Here is an 18335-nt window from a genome sequence, read left to right on the forward strand (position 1 = left end):
TCCAGAGCTAGCAGTGCTCAGCAGAGGGAGGAGAGAGCGCTCTGCTCTGTCACAGTCTGACTGTGAGTGGGGGCTCAGCATGCATGAGTCTGTGCCGCTCTGACATGCCTGCTTGGATCCTAATAAACTGAACATTGCATCATTCATGTTTGTGTTTGTGTAGAGAAGACACGCTGCTTGCTGGACATGCTGAACCCAAAGACCCAGTGCCCGGCACAACATGCACCCAGCTGTTCCCTCTGCAAAGTCCCTAGTATGAGACTTCAGCTTGGGGACTGAGCAACTCTCATGTGCACTGTAACTTACTGTTCTGCACTGAAGGGATTGCCCTGCTGCTAGTGCTCATGGGAATAAAGCCAGTTGCTCTTGGCACAGACACCCTAACTGGGGGAATGCTCAGACTGGTGAAGAAGGGACAAGGGGAGTAGAATGTACAGGATCCTGCCAGAAAATCCATTGATTTTTTTGTATGTTTTTCCTGCACTTCGGAAACTTTTGCACGTGTCACGTTTTTATTACTCTCAAAGTTCAACTATCCTGCACTGGGCATTAGAGGAGCTGCCCGCGTCTCCTGGCACTGGACTGGCACAGTAGCCCTGCAGCATTTTTTTTTTTTTTCTTTTAACCCTCGGATGTTCTAAAACTGTTGCCTTGTTCCTGGTGAAGGTTACTGTGCTGGAAAAGTAAAAGTATTCCTGCAGGTTAGTATTATACATTATTGTATATTTTTATAGACTGCGGGGCTACTGGGGTTCTTTGGAATTATTTTTTTATGGTTTCCTGCTAATACCAGGCAGGCATCAAAGGGGGAACAACAGTATGGTCTTGAAAGTCCCTGTGTAATATTGAGCAAGTTGGTCACGGACCTTAAGGACCAAGTGGCCTTCTGATGGTGCCCCTTGCACTTTGACTGACCTACATGCACTTGGGGGTCTTAAAGGAGAAAATCCTTTTGGTAAACATTGAAATACCATATAATGAACCTATGTGACATTGGTTCTATATGTATATATATATATATATTATCAGAGCTACAAGTGGGACAACTGGAGGGCCACTAGCTGGACATCACAGATCTATGTATATTTTATTCTTGAGATTAGGGGCCCTGGCCTTGCTTCACTGATAGGGCTCGTTAATGTAGAGGTTCACAGATTGTGGGCTTGGCACCCCTAAGAGGGCTCCAAGCAGCAGATTGGGGTGCCCACACTGAAGTTGATGTTTGGGGTGCATAACGAGTTGTTAGTGAAGATACTGCTAACCTTAAAGTAGGGTGAGTGTAAAGGGTGGATCTGAACTCCAAAACTACGAAAAGCTATTTTCTTTTAGCTAACTGTTCTTGATTGTATTTGGGCAACAGGAGAATAGGTAGTGGATCCAAATCCATGCTGCTTTCATATTTCAGCATTCTTACCTGTAACTGCTATGCTTGGATAGCCAGACAGCAGCCCTTTAATTCCCCCAGTGTCATGCAGAGCAGTTAGTAGCTGCTATAAGATATCAGTTGTTCCTATATAGGCATAATAAACAATAGCAGCACATGTGACTTAAACCCAATGGACAAGGATTTGTATCGTTCAAGGCTCCTTGCCATCAGGATACCTAAAGCTTCCATTGTCTGTGTATGTGCAGCACTGACCATCCCATCTAACCCCCCATCCACCTGTACTGGGGGAACACAGCTGCTGCAGGATATCTTGGGGGAAGCAAAGCTGTCAATCAAAGTCTAAGGTGAGCCCCTGTGAAAGGGCGTAACTTCACGCAGCAGAACTGTGGGTGACAGCTCCGTCTCACAAAAGGTTCAGTGGCCGCTGCCAGCTCATATTAACTGGCTGCTTATGAATGGGCACATCGCTAGGATCAGACCATTTACCCAGAACCTTTGCGGAACGCCAAACAAAGCAGAGCGCAGTTGGTAAATGGGTGTGTGATTCTTGCCAGTATTAATCAAAGTTGCTCATTTCATCAATCCAGCCATTCTCTAATATTATTATTTTATTATTGTTGTAAATAACCGTGACTCCTGACCATGGGTGATGCTGGAACATATGTCACTTTTTAAAGGGCACTAATTTACTGTTGTGCATTGGAGCTATTTACTACAGGAGAGGCTCAGTCAATGTGCCATCGACAGTCTATTTTGTTCTAATTACAGCGATGCCGAAAGCTCCGCTAATGTTTTCTTTGTTCTTACAGGAGTAATGGATACGGTTGGCATCACTGTGCAGAAGAGGGCATCGGAGTTGGAGCAAATGGCTGAGGTTCTTATAATTGGAGAACAGCTAAGGTTGGTAAGAGGGGTATTTGTTCTGCACTGCTAAAACAGATTGGGCAAAATGCTGTATTGTTATCAGGCAGCAGTGTTACATGGGTGTATGAATGTTCCTTTCTACAGATACATACCTGCAATAGCTGTGACACTGACACTGCCTAGAGCTCAGTTTCTAGCCCTAAGAGCTTACATTTTTTTGTTATAAAGACAATGTTCTTTTTACATAAATAATATACTATCTGTGAGGCCTGGTGTTTAGAGTGATCCCCTTATTGGAACATACCATGTATAGTCTTGGCTGTACTATGCTATATATAGTATAAAGGGGCATATGCTGGATTATCCTATGGGCGTATAACACACCCTTTTTTAACTCCTTCTTACAATATTTGTACTGGATATACATCAGTACACATGCCTTCTGTAAACTGGTTAGTTGTACATGATCTGGGATAGTGTTCAAAGAACTGGTCTACTGAGTACAGCAAACTGAAGAGCTATGATACTGATTGATTAAACCGGAGTTAGACACAGAACTTAAGTGAAGGAAAAGATTTATACAGCAGCAACACACACCACAAAACTAACAATCTAATCCCTCTCCTAGTCAGGTTAAGTGCCAACAAAATTGCATTTTGTTATTATGTGTTATATAGCGCAGTGCTTTACACAGATTATGTATCATTTACATCGGTCCCTGCCCAAGTAGAGGGACATTTTAGGGTCCCTATCGCACACACACACAGGCCATGGAACAGTTTCAGTTTGCACTAATGGAAGTGTGTAGATACGCACATTTAAATATACAGATGCTCATTATAGGAAGTAGAGTGACATTGAGGCTCTTTCCTTCCTCATTCCTCCCTTGTGTGCTTCTGATGGACATGGGCTCGTGAGAGGTTTCACTTTGGTTTCCTGCTTAAAAACTGAGTCTGCAGATGTGTTCAAAGATTTAAGGGTAATGATGGTTACTGCTCATTAAAAGAGAGATTTTGAAACATTATCATAACAGTGTGGATAATAGCCTCTGGGAAGGGACTGGGGCTGTGGGATAGCAGGTATAGTAGGGAGAGATTGTGCCTATAGTAGCAGTGGGATAATAGCCTCTGGGAAGGGACTGGGGCTGTGGGATAGCAGGTATAGTAGGGAGAGATGGTGCCTATAGTAGCAGTGGGGGGATAATAGCCTCTGGGAAGGGACTGTGGCTGTGGGATAGCAGGTATAGTAGGGAGAGATGGTGCCTATAGTAGCAGTGGGGGGATAATAGCCTCTGGGAAGGGACTGTGGCTGTGGGATAGCAGGTATAGTAGGGAGAGATGGTGCCTATAGTAGCAGTGACGGGATAATAGCCTCTGGGAAGGGACTGGGGCTGTGGGATAGCAGGTATAGTAGGGAGAGATGGTGCCTATAGTAGCAGTGGCGGGATAATAGCCTCTGGGAAGGGACTGGGGCTGTGGGATAGCAGGTATAGTAGGGTGAGATGGTGCCTATAGTAGCAGTGGCGGGATAATAGCCTCTGGGAAGGGACTGGGGCTGTGGGATAGCAGGTATAGTAGGGAGAGATGGTGCCTATAGTAGCAGTGGCAGGATAATAGCCTCTGGGAAGGGACTGGGGCTGTGGGATAGCAGGTATAGTAGGGAGAGATGGTGCCTATACTAGCAGTGGGATAATAGCCTCTGGGAAGGGACTGGGGCTGTGGGATAGCAGGTATAGTAGGGAGAGATGGTGCCTATAGTAGCAGTGGGATAATAGCCTCTGGGAAGGGACTGGGGCTGTGGGATAGCAGGTATAGTAGGGAGAGATGGTGCCTATAGTAGCAGGGGGGGGGGGGATAATAGCCTCTGGGAAGGGACTGGGGCTGTGGGATAGCAGGTATAGTAGGGAGAGATGGTGCCTATAGTAGCAGTGGGGGGATAATAGCCTCTGGGAAGGGACTGGGGCTGTGGGATAGCAGGTATAGAAGGGAGAGATGGTGCCTATAGTAGCAGTGGCAGGATAATAGCCTCTGGGAAGGGACTGGGGCTGTGGGATAGCAGGTATAGTAGGGAGAGATGGTGCCTATACTAGCAGTGGGATAATAGCCTCTGGGAAGGGACTGGGGCTGTGGGATAGCAGGTATAGTAGGGAGAGATGGTGCCTATAGTAGCAGTGGCGGGATAATAGCCTCTGGGAAGGGACTGGGGCTGTGGGATAGCAGGTATAGTAGGGAGAGATGGTGCCTATAGTAGCAGGGGGGGGGGATAATAGCCTCTGGGAAGGGACTGGGGCTGTGGGATAGCAGGTATAGTAAGGAGAGATGGTGCCTATAGTAGCAGTGGGATAATAGCCTCTGGGAAGGAACTGGGGCTGTGGGATAGCAGGCATAGTAGGGAGAGATGGTGCCTATAGTAGCAGTGGGATAATAGCCTCTGGGAAGGGACTGGGGCTGTGTGATAGCAGGTATAGTAGGGAGAGATGGTGCCTATAGTAGCAGTGGGGGATAATAGCCTCTGGGAAGGGACTGTGGCTGTGGGATAGCAGGTATAGTAGGGAGAGATGGTGCCTATAGTAGCAGTGGGGGGATAATAGCCTCTGGGAAGGGACTGGGGCTGTGTGATAGCAGGTATAGTAGGGAGAGATGGTGCCTATAGTAGCAGTGGGGGGATAATAGCCTCTGGGAAGGGACTGGGGCTGTGGGATAGCAGGTATAGTAGGGAGAGATGGTGCCTATAGTAGCAGTGGGATAATAGCCTCTGGGAAGGGACTGGGGCTGTGGGATAGCAGGTATAGTAGGGAGAGATGGTGCCTATAGTAGCAGTGGGGGATAATAGCCTCTGGGAAGGGACTGGGGCTGTGGGATAGCAGGTATAGTAGGGAGAGATGGTGCCTATAGTAGCAGTGGCGGGATAATAGCCTCTGGGAAGGGACTGGGGCTGTGGGATAGCAGGTATAGTAGGGAGAGATGGTGCCTATAGTAGCAGTGGGATAATAGTCTCTGGGAAGGGACTGGGGCTGTGGGATAGCAGGTATAGTAGGGAGAAATGGTGCCTATAGTAGCAGTGGGGGGATAATAGCCTCTGGGAAGGGACTGGGGCTGTGGGATAGCAGGTATAGTAGGGAGAGATGGTGCCTATAGTGGCAGTGGGGGGATAATAGCCTCTGGGAAGGGACTGGGGCTGTGGGATAGCAGGTATAGTAGGGAGAGATGGTGCCTATAGTAGCAGTGGGATAATAGCCTCTGGGAAGGGACTGGGGCTGTGGGATAGCAGGTATAGTAGGGAGAGATGGTGCCTATAGTAGCAGTGGGGGATAATAGCCTCTGGGAAGGGACTGGGGCTGTGGGATAGCAGGTATAGTAGGGAGAGATGGTGCCTATAGTAGCAGTGGGGGGATAATAGCCTCTGGGAAGGGACTGGGGCTGTGGGATAGCAGGTATAGTAGGGAGAGATGGTGCCTATAGTAGCAGTGGGATAATAGCCTCTGGGAAGGGACTGGGGCTGTGGGATAGCAGGTATAGTAGGGAGAGATGGTGCCTATAGTAGCAGTGGGATAATAGTCTCTGGGAAGGGACTGGGGCTGTGGGATAGCAGGTATAGTAGGGAGAAATGGTGCCTATAGTAGCAGTGGGGGGATAATAGCCTCTGGGAAGGGACTGGGGCTGTGGGATAGCAGGTATAGTAGGGAGAGATGGTGCCTATAGTGGCAGTGGGGGGATAATAGCCTCTGGGAAGGGACTGGGGCTGTGGGATAGCAGGTATAGTAGGGAGAGATGGTGCCTATAGTAGCAGTGGGATAATAGCCTCTGGGAAGGGACTGGGGCTGTGGGATAGCAGGTATAGTAGGGAGAGATGGTGCCTATAGTAGTAGTGGGGGGATAATAATAGGGATATGTACATATAGTAAGGTAATATTGCAACAATACTTGAAATTAATATAGCCTAATCTGCAGTTTTTCGATTGTAGAATGGTGTTGGTAGTTTACTAGGACAAACCTATTCTTATTCCTGACCAGTTCTCTCATTTTTCAGAATAACAAATACTATAATAAATCTTTAGTGAGGATTAAAACAAAAAATAATGAAATAGACATAGCAAATGCTGTTACTATAGATACAGAGCTCATCAGAACATCAAACAAGTGCTAACTGCATGTCGGCAATTGTTTTGCAAGAATTGTGAATATCTCTGCAACACCTAGGGGCACATTTACTAATCCACGAATCCGAATCATGAATGGGAAAAAATCGTATTGGAAACAAAAATTTCGGAAGATCACAAATATCACGAAAATGCTTACGGAAAAATCATATTAGTCACGATAATATCGTATTGGCGATCCGAAAGTCAAAAAATTTTCGTACTGAACAATTGTAAACAGCGGTAAAACCTTTCAGATTATTTCGTGCAAATGTCCGAAAAAGTCGTGCGGCGTCCGAAAAAGTCGTGCGCCGTACGAAAAAGTCGTGCGGACGCCCGAAAAAATCGGCACAAATACGCTCGGAGCGTTCGCATGAACACTCGAGCGTTCATGCTTTTGTAAATATGCCCCCTAGGGTTACTTGTTGAGTACAGGAGAAAGAGAAAAGGGAGCATTCATTACCTTGATGCAGTGGGCAGGTTGAGTGCAGTCGCCATGTTTTTTCCCTACAATTGCAAGTTGCACATTGCAGTTGGGGACATAAATGAGCCCTCTGGTGTTGATAAATAATAAAAAAGAGGCACTGACAGATGTAGCCTAATCTATTGCAATATGCCTTGCGCTTCACTGCTGTTATCTCATGGCGGGAACCGTTCTATCTAATAGTAGAAATTTTTTGTAGCAAGCTCTTAAATCTGTAGTAACCCAGATGAGAAATAAAGTTGGAATCCTACCAACTGAGAGGGATTCTAGTAAGTTGTTACATCTGTCCTAGGCTGCATACAAGTTTCTCTTTGTATATTTATGATCCTTCTTGCCCTGGCTTCGTATAGGGCCTTCTAGAAATAAACTTATATACACTGGATTATAAACACACACATTCTCAGGACTCGACTATGTGAAAATGTAGCGAAGGGGAACATTCTGAAGTGAGACATGCAGTCTGTTTGATTATATTAATATTTATGTTATACATATATGTAAACATATATTATACATATAATACTCCATTTTTTATTTTTATTTCTATAGCATATCAAGCAGCGCTTTACAGAGATTATACAACAATCACATCAGTCTCTGCCCTGGTTGAGCTTAGGGTCCCTACCATATACACCCTATAGCATGGGTCCCCAAACTTTATTACTCATGAGCGTCAAATGTAAAAAGACTTGGAGAGCAACACAAGCACCATAAAAGTTCATGGAGATGCCAAATAGGGTCTAAGATTGGCTATTAGGGGCCTCTATGCACCCTATCAGCTTACAGGGGGCTTTATTTGGTAGTATATCTTGTTTTTATTCAACCAAAACTTGCCCCCAAGTCAGGAATTCAAAAATAACTCCCTGGTTTGGGGGCACTGAGAGCAACACCCAAGGGGTTGGGGAGCAACATGTTGCCCCTGAGCCACTGGTTGGGGATCACTGCCTTATAGTTAATATTTACTGATGTGCAGAAAGACCCCTTACCCGTGAGTCAGCGGGGTTTGGGCTTTGGCCTGTGCATCCAGAGGGGGTTCAGGTTGCTTCTTACCAGCTGTAGCAAACTGTAACACAAGTAACTGGTTTCCCCATCCCCGTTTGTTGGTGGGTTAGTGTCTTGTCAGGCCTGCCCCCCTCTGACACCTCTATAAAGGGCTGGTTGCTGCAGGGAATGAAAGTCCTTTTTCAAGTTGGGTTGAAGAACTGGTTAGGTGGGCGTTTTTGGTAGATTCCCAACCCGTACATAACTGTCGAGAACCCAGAGGAAACTCACACAGACACAGGAAGGACACATCCTTGAGACCACTGCAAGTGCTGTGAATATATTTATTGCTATTTGTGTTACTCTAGAATCAGTATGTAGCAAATCAGAGCGTTCAGATTTTCTCAGAACCAGGGGTAGCATGGCCTTTGATCTGATGATCCAGAATAACCAATTGGATGTCTGCTTTCAAACAGAAGGTCAGTAAATGCTGCTTGGTTGCTATGGGTTACTAGACCTGGAACATAAGCTACACTTTTTAAAGTATGAAGATCCAAATTATGGAAAGGCCACTTATCTGGAAAACCTCAGGTCTTGAGCATTTTGGAAAACAAGTCCCATACCTGTAATAAGAATAGCAGAGATGTGTATCACAAGCCAGCCAAGTGCAGTAAGAACCAACATACTGTACGTATGAAAAGCTCTTCAGTATCCAACTTGTTATACAGGAAAGGTAGGAAGGAGAATCTATGATAATCTTTCATAGACGCAGCACTAGTGATTGCCCTCCAACATTCCCAACTGCTCCAAATAAAATGTAAGCTGAGATGGTATGAAGCTATTTCTGTTCCCTTTATTTGCCTTAAGGAGTAAAGTATTCACATTAGAGTAAAAAGGGTGTTTGCTTTAGCTAATTGTGGTTTAGCAGTAGAAAATACAGTCTTGGCAAGAGAGGACACTTCAGCCAAAAACAAAAACATACTTTGTTTAATGAAAAGCGGACAACTTCCAGGAACTGCAAAAAAATAATACAAGGGGAGTGATGTGGGAGCACTCCGGGGCCAATTAAAGTATAAGTATAACATAATGGAAGTGCTACTGATCTGGCCATAATTGCTTCTAACACAAAAAAGGACTGATCAAAGCACATTCCCATGCCCCATGTTTAAATACTATTTTGTGCTTTGCAAGTACATACAATTTTAAAAAACAGGACTTCACGAATTGGTAATGGTGAAATTGCTAAATCACCATCAAAGTAAAGCCCCATATAGTGGCCCTAAATAATTCGTTCTGATTGTAATTTTCATAGGCTTGTACCTTCGATGTTGGTTGCATCGTCCTGGGAAAAGTGTTCCCTGACCAATGTAATAGGCTTATGATGGCCCTACATGGGCTCACAGCTAAAGTCTTCTGCTGATGGAACATGAACTGAACAAAATGGTGCTTTTTCACTGGTATATGGTAAAATTGCTTAGTCACCATTAAATTAAAGCCCTATATGGTGGCCCTTAATTGTTAGCTCTGATTATAATTTCTATAGGCTTCTATGGCTTGGATTGTAGCCTACATAGCCTACACCACTTGGTTGGATTGTTCTGGAAAAGGTGTTGCCTTACCTATTCAGTAGGATTAATTTGGCCTTACATAGACTGACCTGGTATTCTCTCTGTCCGATTGGTCAGTAGGTCAGGTCTGCTGATGAATGAACCATGAACTGGGCAAAATGATGCTATAATAAATGAAATCTTCCTTACCTGCCTGATTCCCAAACCAACCAATTTCTGTAGTACATAGGTAATGGTCAGATGGGGGACCACTTTACACATACCAATAATTATATTAATAATTATATTATTGTATTAATTGTGTATGGGCAGCTTTACAGGCTGATCCTCTCTCATATTTCCAGGAAATATAAAAGATTGATGTGTATTTAGTTATCTTGAGGTCTTCAGACTTGGGTTTGTATCCCCTTTTTTGATGCCACAACACGGTTACAGATATATAGAAACACAGCTGTGTAATGGTCTCACTGGGGCAGCAAATAAGCAATCACCTCAAATGGAGCTTGGAGGCAAGTTTTGGAAGTACAGAGACACAGTTTTACTTCAAGCAGAGCCTCCTGCTGGCTAGCAGTCCACATGGGGCTACCAAATAGTCAATCATAGTAAATATGTGGCATCCCCAATAAACTTTTTTTCTGCTTGTGTGGTTCACCAACACTTTGGTGTGGTTCACAAGTAAAAAGTTTAGGGATTCCTGCAGTAGATAGAAACTTAGTGAAATATTAGGACTACATAAAGTCCTTGATAAATTTATGTGTAATTTAGCAATATTTAGATGTAGTATTTTCTCCCAATAGGTAGCTCCTATTTATTCCCTGGCTGGAAATTGTAGCTCCCAACAGCTGAGAGACCTCTTGTGCTGGGTCTCTTGACTTGACAGCAACTACTTTTAATAAGAGACATCTAATACATTGTGTTACATAGGTTCAGAGCAGCCATGCACCTATTTCTAAAGTTTTTCTCTTCTGAAATATCAGAAAGCTCTTTACTGGTTGAAACCCCCCATAAGCAGCTTTTCAATGTTCCTGACAGTTTCTAAAGGCTGACTCTTCTGAATTTTAACACAAAACTATAATTTGCTTCATTGTCTAAAGGTGCCCATACACGGGCCGACTATAGCTGCCGATATCGGTCCCTTGGACCGATTCGGCAGCTAATCGGCTTGTGTATGGGCAGAACAGAGCTGCCTGGCCGACCGATATCTGGCCTGAAATTGGCCAGATCTCGATCGGCCAGGTTAGAAAATCCGGTCGGATCGGGGACCGCATCGGCTCGTTGATGTGGTCCCCGAACCGACTGCCCCATAAGCTCAAATGTAATCCGATCGTTTTGCCCCAGGGCCAAACAATTGGATTTTTTTTTAAAGCAGCTTGCTACCCGATATCGCCCACCCGTAGGTGGGGATATCGGGTGAAGATCTGCTCGCTTGGCGACATCGCCAAGCGAGCGGATCTTATAGTGTATGGGCACCTTAAGACTTCTTCTCTCTTATCATCTGTTGGATTTAGATACATTCCTGCCATCCCCAGAGCACTATATTAATTAAGAAAACCTTGGCAGAACATCAAATACAGAATACCTTAGTTTGCTTGATTTGCCTGCAGAGATAATTCAAACTGAGGGCCTTACTTGTTGTGGGTATTTTGTTTGGATTGAAGCCTACCTGGCCTACACCATTTGGTTAACAGAAAACTGCTTTGGTTAATCTTTTTTTACATGATTACATTATAGTACTGAATCACTTTTGTTAACCTTGTCCCTGTCTTTACTTTTGTTGTCTACACAGTCAGTGCTTTCTGTACCATGTAAGATCTGACAATTACTATCCTTCCTACATGAGGTCCTTAATTGGGAAATTTGTTGCATTAGAGATCAGTCTATTGGGAATGAAACAGTAAACTGATGTTCAGTCCTTCTGACCCCTCGCTTCTGTGAGTGTATACAGACTGGTGGAAGATTAAAGTTCTTTATTCATATATATTGTGTATGCTTGGGGAGAAACCAGGCAGGTTTCTCCCCAATGTTTTGGAGTATCCATTGATTTTCTAGAAGGGCTAAACTAGAACATCAGTTAGTAACCATTTCAGGAACTAATTTTGGTTGCTGTGTGTTGTACAATTATGGGATCCTTTGTTCAGAAACTAGTTATCCAGAAAGCTCTGAATTACGGGAAGTCCCTCTCCCATAGACTCCATTTTAATAAAATATTAACAGCAGTATAATAATGATACTTGATCCCAGCTAAGATATGAAGGCAAGACAAACCTAATGGGTTAAATTCACATTTAAATGATTTTTTAGTATGTAAGGAGATCTAAATTACAAAATGACCCCAGGTCCTGAGCATTTAGGACAACAGGTCCCAAACCTGTATTTCAATATATTCAAGAGGACTGCAGGTTGCACATACCTGACCAATGACATCTCCATTTAGTGTATTGGACACATGCTGTGTTTTACTGGGGTTGTGTACTGTTTACTTATTTTATTACAGTATGTCTCTGTCACTTACATACAGTAGTCAAGGCCATTGATGTGAACATACAGTTCTTGGAACGCTCGTGTTGAATTACTACATCTTATTTCATTTCAGTTGGCCCCCTTTAACAATACCCATACCCTTCCTCCAGCTCCAGCATGTGAATTCTTTGCATTCCTCTGTAAGATTATCAGCCAGCAATGCTGTGTCCAGTGGTTAGTGAGGTTCACACGTTGAGTTATTTGTTAACAAACAAAAAGAGGCAACCACAAACCCTTACTAAATATTAACTGGTGTAAAAAATAGAAAAAGAGAAGAGTCAACAGAGAAGTATATGGATCCTACTGGTAATATGCGTTACGAATGCAGCTTTAATAACAATAATAATGGAAAATTGCTGTTGAGCTCTAAATACACATAATGAGAGCAACTGTACAGATGGTAGCACTCAAACAGGGATGTTTCCTGGTAACAGAAGAATACTGGGATTGTCTCATCACTCTCACTGTAAAAGAATCATTTTAGCTGAGCTCATGCTGGAAACTTTCTGTGTTTTGCACATTATTGTGGGTCTCAGACTCATTGCTCTTCAGCTGTTGGGAACTACAGCAACCACTTTCCTTGGCCAGCTGCATAGATGGTGCAATGGAGTTATGGGTTTGTGACCTGGCATAAGACAACTCAGGACAGCTGCATGGAAAGGGGGCCATAGACAATTATAGAGAAAGGTTTGGAGATCACAGCGAAATAATCAAGACCAGAATGGACTCAACTGGTCACAGAACCAGGATTAGACCAATATAAGCAAAAACACCCCCCACCCCAAGAATCACAATGGTGTCATCTGATCTCTACAAGAGCATCACTGGCATATAATAAGATCCTTCCAGGACTTTAAAATTATCTTTTAAAACAATAAACATACAGTAAGTACAAATGAGGGTCTTAAATCTATAGACCCAAATAACCCAGATACCTGTCACAAATCCCACCTTTTGCACTCACACTAGTACAGTGGCTTTCAGTTTTTTGTTGTTTTCAACATTTGGCCAGGGATCCCCCTTAGCTATTAACACGGTTAGAGATCTATGTAAATATCACAAGATGCAACCATAGTTCTGTAAAGTTCCAGGCAGCGACTCAGTCTAACTGACCTTAAAGGAATGCTGTCATGGGAAAACGTTAATAGAGCTTCTCCAGCAGAATCCTGCATTGTCATCTGTTTTTCACAAACGCAAACAGATTTGTTTATATGTAATTTTGAAATGTCACACGGGGCTAGCCATATTCTTCATTTCCCAGGGTGCCACAGCCATGTGACCTGTGTTCTGATAAACTTCAGTCACACTTTACTGCTGCGCTGCAAGTTGGAGTGATATCCCCCCCCCCCCCCAGCAGCCGATCAGCAGAACAATGGGAAGGGAGCAAGATAGCAGCTCCCAGTAGGTATCAGAATAGCACTCAATAGTAAGAAATCCAAGTCCGACTTGGGACTCCTCCAGTTACATGGGAGTAGGAGAAACAATAGGTTAGCTGAAAGCAGTTCTAATGTGTAGCGCTGGCTGAAAGCTCAGACTCAGGCACAAGGCACTGAGATGGCACTTACACACCAATATTACAGCTAAAAACAAATACATTTGTTGGTTCAAGAATAACATTTTAAATGGTAGATTTAATTATTTGCTATGTAAACAGTGTAATTTAGAAATAAGTATACCATAAAAATCATGACAGAATCAGTTTATAGCTGAGCTTTAAGAGAGCAAATACACATTTTTCCCAAATCTTTCCTAACTGACCTTTAGGGGCTGATTTACTTACCCACGAACGGGTCGAAATGAGTCCGATTGCGTTTTTTTCGTAATGATCGGTATTTTGCGATTTTTTCGTATTTTTTGCGATTTTTTCGGCTTCTTTACGAATTTTTCGTTACCAATACGATTTTTGCGTAAAAACGCGAGTTTTTCGTAGCCATTACGAAAGTTGCGTAAAAAGTTGTGCTTTTTTCGTAGCGTTAAAACTTACGCGAAAAGTTGCGCATTTTTCATAGCGTTAAAACTTAAAAGGTGCAAAGTTTCGCGTAAGTTTTAACGCTACGAAAAATGCGCAACTTTTCGCGCAAGTTTTAACGCTACGAAAAATCGCCAGATTTTACGCAACTTTCGTAATGGCTACGAAAAACTCGCGTTTTTACGCAAAAATCGTATTGGTAGCGAAAAATTCGTAAAGAAGCCGAAAAAATCGCAACAAATACGAAAAAGTCGCAAAATGTTCGTTTTCAAGTCGGAACTTTTCCAATTCGGGTCGGATTCGTGGGTTAGTAAATCAGCCCCTTAGAGTGTACCCCCAATCAAGGCTGTGGGCCACATGGGGGGCTAAGAGTTTTGGAATTAATGCCATAGTAGGTTCTGAAAGAACGGTATGTGGGAGGAGGTTCACCAGTATGGAATGTTTCCCCTTTAGTTGCAGTACTTCATTGGCGGTTCATAGAAATTATCTCTATTATTCAGGCAGCAATTAATCTCTAGTTTTATTGTTCCCTTTTTCTTTCCAAAGTGGGGCTTTATGCATAATCCTTTCACTTGTCCTTACCCTAATCTTATTTTTATTAGGTTAGCTTTAACTGTACTGCTGTGTTTTGATTGGTAGAGAAGGGAAAAGGGTCCTGTTCACATGGATGTTTTCCTAAAAGGCCATGGCCCTGGTATCACAAAGATTTGCCAGTTACAGAACCTGTCAGTGGGAGTCTGGCGCCAAGGAGAAACTCTTATTACCGATATGAAAAGAACATATCTATTCTATATATGCTGTACTTGTATAAACTATTCCTTAAGGACACAGCATAACATTAAATAGTATCTAAAGAAACAGAAAATTAGAGTAACTTGATTCAGCCCCTGCAGTTTAAATTAATTAAGTGATACAGAGAGCAGATTGTAATGAACACTCAAGGATGCTTGAAAAATAGTCTATGGTGGCCTTGGCAACCAATATGGGATCAGCTATTAAAGGTTTTATTTTATTATTCTTATTTTTAATTGCTAATCTTTGTTTTTAGACCATCTCCTCCTGATCTCCTGTTGTGTCTTCCTACTTGAGATTTCCTACTGGTTGAGTAAGCCCTAGCAACCAGACATGGTTCGAAAATTCCCAGTCTGAGAGCTTCAGAACAAAAGAATTTTAAAAAAGAACCATAAAAATAAACAATGAGGACTTAGAATTCTGCTGCCTACGCCATACTAATAGTTAATTTCAAAGCAAGCTAACACTTTAACTTATTTTCACTACTGCTGTGGGGCAATGGTTAAAGCTACTGTCTTCAGCATTGGGGTCCTGAGTTCAATCCCAGCCAGGGCATCATCTGCAAGGGGTTTGTGCTTGCTTGGGTTTGCTCCTGGTACTCCAGTTTCCTCCCACTCTGCAAAAACATACATGGAGGTTAATGGACTCCTGATGAAATTGGGCTTAATTTGTATGAATGTGATATTCACTAGGGCAGGGACTGATGAATTTGTTGGCACTATATAAATGGAGGATAATAATCAGGGTCGGACAGACCCAAACCCAGCTGCCCTCCCCCAATTGCGTCTACTTATATCTGCTTGGGGGATGGACAGGCCCTGCGGGGGGCGTGTACGAGTGGCGAGGGCCTCAGTGGGACCGCACACCCCCAGTCCAACCCTAATAACAATATAATGATAACTACTGCAACCTATTTTTATAGCAAAGTGCATGTACATCAAGTACCTATCACTCCTACGTGGTGCACTACAGGCCTACTGGGGTGGGGGGGTTTTATAGTGGGGGTAGGTATTACAGGGAGTGACCTAGGTCTGTAATGTTTTATAATGTGGAAATTAAAGGAGAAGATAAATGAAGAGTGATGCTAACTGCACTTTCTTGGGAATATTTATTGACCCTTTTAGTGCATTTAGTTGCTGCGTGACTTATTGGCAATGGAACATGAATTATCAATATGGCATATATATATATATATATATATATATATAACAGTTACGATTCAAAGTTAATATGCACCTTTGTTCTTTTAGAATGGGCATTTCCTAGGGGGACCAAAGGCAAAACTTTTGCCTTACGCTAACACCAGCCCTGTCAGTGTATAACTGTTATATGTTGTGTAAGCGGCCACAGAAAGAAGGAAACCTGCCAAATACATCCTGTCTCCAAGAGCCTTAAGTACAGTAGAGGCGAGGGCAGCGGTAATTGGCATGTTAGGAAACAATGTAAGAGCGGAAACAGAAGATAAATAAAGACTGGCACCTTTGCCCTGGGAAGGGAGGCACAGAATGCTTTCCTAGAATAGTGTGGGCTGTGCCATAGTCTTATGAGCAGTGAGACAAGCCATGGCCTCTTTCTGATTACTAGAATGCAAAAGTTTAAACCACAATAGATACACAGGCTTATTTACAAGAAGGTAATTTCACCCATGCATGTATCTTCCAGCTACAATCTGTTCTGATGAAGTGCACCCAGTTGCTTGCAAGGGGCAATGTACAGGGTGTATGGACACAAGGGAACTCTGTAATTAAAGGAGAACTAAAGCCTAACTGAAGAAGTAGGGCAGAAATATTGTACATTACGGTTTGACTTTGTCCCAGCCCAAGGCACCCACAGCCCTTTATCACGGAAGATCTGTGCCCCCAAAGATGCCCCAGTAGCCCCCCATCTTCTTTTCTGCTGATTCCCTGCCCATACTTTGTGCTGCTGGCACTTACCTGAGCTTAGGGACCCACTCACAATATACTGTATTTACAGAATATAAATGTCATGATATATGGCAGATTAGTAATCTATTCAGATTTACATTACATGGCAGCTCTGAAACTGGTGCAATTAGCATCAGAATTTAATAATTAGCAGACCAACCTCATTTTCGGCTTGATAATGTGCGACAACCCCTAAGCTTAGCTTCCCACTGAGCATGTGAATGTTGCAGACAGATGGTGAGCTCCTGTGACAAGTTTGAAGTCCTAGATCATTGTTGCTATTGAGATGCTAAAACTGTTGTCTGGTGCAGTAAGTTCAGTATAGAAAATATGGCATTTTTAGGCATATTCATTTTTAGGGTTTAGTTCTCCTCTAACTTCTGCCCTGGAATGTTATTTCCAATGTTCCCTTATTGTTTTGCACACAAGCAACTGATTTGCACTTAGTGAATCACACACTAAATAGTTCCACAGCCAGGCACCATATATGACTTAGCTCTCTCCAGTGCCAGGCCGTGAGTATACTGTGCCCAAGGCAAGTCACACTGCTTAGCCCCTCCTCATGACTTGGTGCCTAGAGAAAGAACTGAACTCTTCCCTTGCCTTGTAAGGCCTTAGGGTAGTCACGGGGGTTCCATGTGCTCAAACAACTCTCCCAGACTGACAATTCTCCCCTACCGCTATACCAGTCAGGCACATATCCCGCATGTAGCTTCCTCCTCATATCTAGGTGCATCATATCTTATCTGTAATGATATGGGTAGCGCTTCCTCTACATTAGCTACCAGGGACTCTGTATTCATATACAACATTTGCACCCCTATTTATATTTTCTATATTCAGTGCCACAAGCAAGTTTATCTATAAACACGATTCAGTTTCCATCTCGGTACAACTGGAACTCTCCCTTGGAACTCTGATTATTCTGTGTCTAATGAGATGTTGTGTGTAAACTTTGCCTGTGCCTGGGGTTAATCCAGTTCAGTTCCACATGATGTGCACATTCATTTTTGTTTTCTTTCCTACAGGATAGAAGTGTCGGCTGTACTCCCCATTATACTGAAGCTAATTGCTGAGAGGTTTTTAAGGGTTAGTGCACCGGGGGCAGTAAATAATTCCCAATTACTGCACATGTGGTACATGATTTTCTCCATGTTCATGTTCTGGGTTCATACTGGCAGATATTGTCAGGCATTTTTGTAAATTCTAGACTAAAGGTGCCCATACACCTTAAGATTCGCTCGCTTGGCGATGTCACCAAGCAAGCAGATCTTCTCCCGATATACCCCACGTACGGGTGGGCAATATTGGGAGAATCCAGGCTAATTATTACGGCGGGTATAGACAAAGTTGGTCCGGGGACCATATCAATGAGCCAATGCGGTCCCTGATCCGACTAGATTTTTAACCTGCCTGATTGAGATCTGGCCAATTTCAGGCCAGATATGAGTTGGGCAGGCCCGTCGATAGTGCCCATACACGGGCCGATTAGCTGCCGAATTGGTCTAAGGGACCGATATCGGCAGCTAGAATCGGCCCGTGTATGGGGACCTTAAATCGTTGATGCGTATGGATCCAAATAGATTTTGATTAGATCAGTTGGATTGGCCAATTTGGCAACCGGTGTGTGTGTGTGTGTGTGTGTGCGCAATCAAGGATCTGCCCATTCGTCCATTGATATTTACCCTGCATTACAGAGTCTAGCAA

The 18335-nt window shown here is 43.4% G+C and overlaps 1 protein-coding gene across 1 annotated transcript in view; it reads left to right on the top strand.

The window, feature by feature from the left end:
* The window catches only part of deptor (DEP domain containing MTOR interacting protein), an 87980-nt gene continuing 69645 nt past the window's right edge, over positions 1-18335 (top strand). The window contains exons 1-2 of the mRNA XM_004915059.3: positions 1-701; positions 2197-2287. Of these exons, the coding sequence (XP_004915116.1) occupies positions 2202-2287 (86 nt within the window). The 5' untranslated portion in view covers positions 1-701; positions 2197-2201. The remainder of the gene's footprint in view (positions 702-2196; positions 2288-18335) is intronic.

The sequence above is a fragment of the Xenopus tropicalis genome, chromosome 6, assembly GCF_000004195.4.
Source record: "Xenopus tropicalis strain Nigerian chromosome 6, UCB_Xtro_10.0, whole genome shotgun sequence".
Classification (NCBI taxonomy): Eukaryota; Metazoa; Chordata; class Amphibia; order Anura; family Pipidae; genus Xenopus; species Xenopus tropicalis.